Source organism: Lissotriton vulgaris, chromosome 3_1 (genome assembly GCF_964263255.1).
Source record: "Lissotriton vulgaris chromosome 3_1, aLisVul1.2, whole genome shotgun sequence".
In the NCBI taxonomy this organism is placed as follows: Eukaryota; Metazoa; Chordata; class Amphibia; order Caudata; family Salamandridae; genus Lissotriton; species Lissotriton vulgaris.
In genome coordinates, this window is record NC_141689.1 from 378317759 (window position 1) to 378323758 (window position 6000).

At 40.4% G+C, this 6000-nt stretch overlaps 1 protein-coding gene across 2 annotated transcripts in view; it reads left to right on the plus strand.

The window, feature by feature from the left end:
- NNT (nicotinamide nucleotide transhydrogenase) overlaps positions 1-6000 on the plus strand; it is a 405237-nt gene that overhangs the window by 381382 nt on the left and 17855 nt on the right. For both annotated transcript variants that reach the window (XM_086960606.1, XM_086960607.1), the window contains exon 21: positions 2746-2861. In XM_086960606.1, coding sequence (XP_086816732.1) covers positions 2746-2861 — 116 coding nt within the window. The remainder of the gene's footprint in view (positions 1-2745; positions 2862-6000) is intronic.

The following is a 6000-nucleotide window of genomic DNA, read 5'->3' on the forward strand; positions in this document are numbered from 1 at the left end:
GCTTGGTAGGCGGCAATTTTAACTCCTTCTATAATGTAATCTTGGCTATTAAATTGTTCCTGGATGAGAGGAGGATATTAGTGTCACACTGTATTTAGAAAGAGCTCCCATAATAATTCCATAGACTGGCGAATTTTGTGAAAGCAAGGCTACGGGCAACAATATTCACCACGATCGTACTTGACAAATTGAACTGCTGGATTCCAAAATGGGATGGCCATGTTTCACAGTGTGGTAGCCGTTGCATTCCTTGGTGCTAAGTCTTTGTGGACTATAGCAATATGGTCAATATCATCGACCAGTTCCCATTGTGAACACACATGTTGATGTTTCCTTAGACAAACTCAACCAGAGCCTCCTCCCCCCTTACTTAAATATCTTGAATCATCTTCAGCCTAGTTGGGCCTTCGGTTCAAAGGGTGGAAGAACTCAGTAGCCATCGCATCCCAATGGAGTCTAGCGTACACCAAGCATACCTTCTACCTCCCAGCACTTACATATATTCTTGAGTGATTTATCGGCACAACTGCTCACTTCAAACAATTTTTTCACCAAAGCTAGATCCGGCTAGACTAAGACTAGGTAAGACTTCTATAATTCAGCTAATCTAGTGAACATTGATTAGGGCCATGTAGGGTTCCAGTAATCACCTGATACTCTTGCTACATGTGCCTTGAATGGCCAAAAGGCTAATTAAAATGTGGTCTTTGGGGCAATCCGATCCAGTGGAACCTGGTATATGGATGGAAATGAAGACCCAAAAGCACCCATCACCTCCCCACCTCCCCCCACACAAACACACACACTTGCATTTTAGCTTGATCTACCGTGGGCTGCAATCCTATACTTGCACTGCCCATCACCATTGTGTATCGTATTGTCAGATATTGATTGATCATTTGACGAGCTGGACAACTGTGATAACCCTGTGTGATCTAGCTTTGAGCCAGTCTGTTTTTCCTGTGAGGTCTTGGACTACAAACATGGCATTTATCACGAGCGCAATCTGTTAAGTGCTTTCGACTTGTATTAGAACGGTCCTATTATAACAAATTTGAATTGTTTTAATGTTAATTCTTAATTGTTTTATTAAAGTTGTATTGAAAAGCGATTTATCCTGGTTTTGTATTGCGTTTTCAAAAACCTAGGAATAAATGTCTACGTAATAAAATGATATTATGAAAACAGTAACTTCTGCGTCTTTCACATCGGATCCTGGATTCAGTAATCTGGTTTCAACTGCACTCGGCACCCACACTACTGTTCAATGTTCTGCACCTCGTGTCCTACCGGCTTCTAATGTAATGACACGTTATCTGTAAAGCACTCCACTGCTCCTTTGAATCTAGCTCCACGCTATATCCAACATCTAAAATACAATAAGATGTGTCTCTTTCGTAATAGGCAGTTTCTTGATGTTTGTCCTGTTTCCATGCTTTTCATTAGTTGGTACTAAGTATTGTAAAACGACTTGAAAAACTAAAAGAATTGGCCCAAAACAACTATCTATAAAGTCTTGGTGAGAGACGTCATTTAGTTAGTAATAAAGTCTTAACAGTGGGTATTATAAAATCAAAAAAGTGTAAATAAAAATATGGTTGTAAAATGTCCACAGTTTTAATATGTCCCTTTCTTTCAAGCGTATATTGTTTTAACTTTAGCAGCGGCATGTCCAGAGTTTACAGGACATTCGTGCTATTTGTTAATCGTGGCAAGATAGCAAATTGGGGGCATTTCAAACTCCACGTAAAGTGTGACGACTCAAGAGTTTGCTCCCTTATGTGGAGTTGTTCGAAAGCTCCAGTTCTCTCTAGCCTGATGTCCCATCTAACGAGACTGGACATAACGCAACAGGGGTTTGTTGCCCACACCCGCTAACTTCTTTATTTCCCGATCCTGGGGGACTTTTCTGATCGCGGATTCCACTGTGGGGTCTTCTGTGATAGGACAAAGCAGTGGAGCCAGCAGAAAGGGCTGCTTCTCCCTTCCCTGCACTGCAGCAAGGCAGTTGCAGTTACTGCACAGGGCCTTTATTAATGATTTTTCCCTCCGAAGACTTTGCCAGCTCCGCCCATGCACAGTTGGCATGCTTTAAAGAAAATATGTCCTGAGATGCAGGTTGTTGTCCTTTGCAACTTTTCACAGTCCTAGTATGCAGTAGGCTTGTGTTTATGCCAGTTTTTTTTTGTTGTCCATCATATTTTTTTTTGCAATGTAAACACAATTGATCTTGAAAGTAGATTCGCTTGAGTTCAGGCATCACTTGTCCACCTCTTAAAAGCTTTCTTTACAGCTGCGTGTAGTGATGTGCTAGGGTACTTTAAACGGTTGATCTTTCTAACATTACTTACTGCACAGTCCCACCGCTAAAATCCTGTAAAAAGTGCCAACAAGGAATACAAGTGACCTGCTTGGGCCACCGACAGGGAACCTTTCTGCTCTCCCATTGCCAAGGGAATTGGTCAGAAAAAGGAGAAAGGAGTAGGTTTTACCTAGTTGGACGGTAAACTACACTATAGAAAATATGAAGATGCATAAAGATTCTCTCCCCCGGCCCTCCCAATAAACATATTTCATGGAAGTGTACACTTTTTTAGGGGTAAGAAGCAAGATAAATAAAAGCGATGCAAGTGCAGATTTTGTCATGGAAATGGAGCTGAACAGTTAAATAAGTGCAGAAATGAACCCTAGTAGAAAATTACTTTTATATTTTTGCATTTAATGTTTTGCTTTTTTTTTGTACAGAAACTGATTTGGTCCTGGTAATTGGTGCAAATGATACCGTTAATTCAGCAGCTCAAGAAGATCCCAACTCAATCATTGCTGGAATGCCAGTCTTGGAGGTCTGGAAATCTAAACAGGTGAGATTCATGATCTGTTAATTCCACGTTGGCTTTATCTTCAACTGTTTTATTGATCAAACAAGTAATACATGACATAAACCAGTATTGTCCACTGGCCAATACCTTTTATACCCTGGTAGCCTTTCATTTGTTCGACTCCTATTCCTACTGTGCACAATAAGGGAAGGAGTTGTAGGGACCTTGGAGTAGCGAAATGAGAGAAGAAAAAGGTAGTCTGGAGAACAGTTATGGTGGTCTTTCCTCCTGATAGCCTCATGAGCCCCATACACATCTACCTCCTCTGCAAGACTCTCCTCCTGGCATCTTGCCATGTTAACCTTCAACTACACTACTCCGGTCTCAATTGTCAGACACACCTTCCTACTTTCACCTTTAAAGTGCTTTGGTATATGTGCACCCCTGGCGCTTTCCTTTTGTTATTTTTTTTAACATCGTGATCCATTTTAGGAACCACATTGGGGATATTACATCCCGCCTGACCTGAAGGCCATATATCTCTGCCAAATGGCACTTTTGTGTATCAAAAGTATTACTATATTGTCTTATGGCCCTGAGGTTTGCTTCTTCTTCAAAGCCACCTCCTGTGAAGATATTTTCTCCAGTATTAGGGTGTCTTTCATAGATTCACATGCTTGAATATTCCCCGTCGCCGAGGTGGGAACCTCACGGTAAATAAAATGTATGTGTATATGTATATGTGTATATATATATATATATATATATATATGTATATATATATATATATATCGAACAAATGTAATCTCCCGAGCTCCGACCACAGCGACCCAGGAAATCACGCGGATCCAGTAATTGTAAGCACAGTTTTTTATTCAAAAGCTGAACCAAGCAATCTGACGCGTTTCGGGCATCCGCCCTTGCTCACAGACAGTCAGAGTTGGTAATGCATGCGTTTTAAATAGTGACCACTGAGCAGTGAAAAAGGTGCATTTTTTTCTCTCTTTTTTTCATCATACACCTCGTGATAATAAACAGCGAGGACAAACTACTAGTAAGAGATAGCCTAGTCTGTTTTCCAAACAATATCAAAATGGCAACAGTTCGAAAATTAACAGGTTAAAATCCATATGTTAAATTGACAAAGATAAAAACCCATGATATAAAAGTTAAAAAGATTTAGAAAACTTTTTTTCTATACAAAGCATAAAATGCAAATACCAAAGAATTGTATATAACAAATGTATATATACAGATAGCCCTCGCCTATATTTGATGTTGATAGTGCAAAATAGCATATTAAAGTGCAAAGTGCATTTAAAATTAATAGTTGTTGTTATAACAGATGCAATTAAAAACCAGCAATGATATTATTGGTTATGTGCAAAATATGCTTAAATGTAAACAATATAATGTTACATCTGTAACTATCAGAGTGCAAAACAGCATCGTAAGTAAACATATGACTGTAGCAGCATAGTTGTAAGGCATGGGCTATTTGGCATCGAATCATGGGAATATCGCAGTCAAAAAACGAACTGTTGAAAGAACATATTTCTACATGGATCACAGAAAAAAACTTTTATGTCTATGTCCTCGAATGAGTGTGCCCAAAAGGATAAATGCAAATACCTAAATGATAAATCACCGTGAAATTATATATAAATAATACGTGCAACGACCCAACAAGGAGACAAATTGTTGAACACGTGGAGAGAGGGCGGGGGCATGAGCCAGCTAAACCCCACCACCCAAAGTAATGCAAAGCGTAGTGGACAAAACAGGGCTTGAGTTACAGAAACACATGTAGGTCTTCCGTATTGTTAAGACCATTTGGGGATCTACTGTCTAATTCAAGAATGAAATGAGATTCCATTCTTCTCAGCATCTTTACCCTATCCCCGCCTCTTCTAGGTTTATCTATTGCGGAGATGACAAAATATGAAAGGCACTCCAAATTATTATTATGCATTGCCTTGAAGTGCCTGGCTACAGGGTAAGCTGGGTCGTTGTTGACAATGGCACGTAGATGCTGGAGGATCCTAACGTGTACTGGTTGTCGTGTGCTGCCGACATACCTGAGTCCACATGTGCAGGTTAAAACATATATGGCAAATTCAGTCTTACAGTTGTATTGGCCCTTGATTTGAATAGGGTCTGGACTGAATGGCGTGTTGTATTGCCGAGTACTTTTGCCAAATTTACAAGCCCTGCAGGAGGTACAGCGTATAAAGCCAGATCTAGTTTTCAACCATTCCTGCTTTTTTCTTAATTCAGGAAATTCATGGCAGACGTGGGATCTGAGAGAGGGACCCTTCCTAAAGGTGACAATCGGAACTTCTGCTAATTGGGGTTTGAGTACAGGATCTGTAGCAAGGACTGGCCATCTTTTAGATAGAATCGATTTTATTTGCCTTGCCTTTCTGCTGTATGGTGTGAGGAACCTAGGGTTCGTGGTATCCTCATCTGAAGTGCAAGATGTATTAGCACTTCTGTCGGTTTCAAGTAAGGAAGCACGGGATCTAGTCTTGGCTTTGGCCATGGCTGTTGTAAGGACTGATTCACGGTACCCCCTAGCACGAAACCTCGCCAAAGCTTCATTGGTGCAAGATACCAAATCAGAGTCTGTACTGCAGATTCTCTTGATTCTCAATAGTTCACCTAGGGGAATGTTATCTACCACATGGCGCGGATGTGCACTGCTGGCGTGCAAAATACTATTGCCAGCAGTACTTTTACGATGTAATTTAGTGGTAAATCGGCCATTGTGGATCTGGATTTTAACATCCAGGAATTCTGCCTCACATTCACTGATAGAGCTAGTGAATTTCAGATTTTCATTATTCACATTGATAGAATCAATAAACAGTTCTGCACTGTGTTTGTCACCCTGCCATAACAAAAAAACGTCATCAATATATCGGAGCCAAAGTAAAACATGATCAGAATAAATTTTAGCATGTTGCCGTCTGAGGACATGTTCCTCCCACCAGCCCACGTGCAAGCACGCGTAGCTGGGAGAGAAACATGCCCCCATTGCGACCCCACGCCTTTGCAGATATAGATCACTCCCAAAAAGAAAGAAATTATTGTTGAGACACCAGGATGTTAGCTCGATCAATACTTTGTTGTGCTGGTAACAATTTATGGGTCTTTTACCAAGAAAATATTCTAGAGCTTT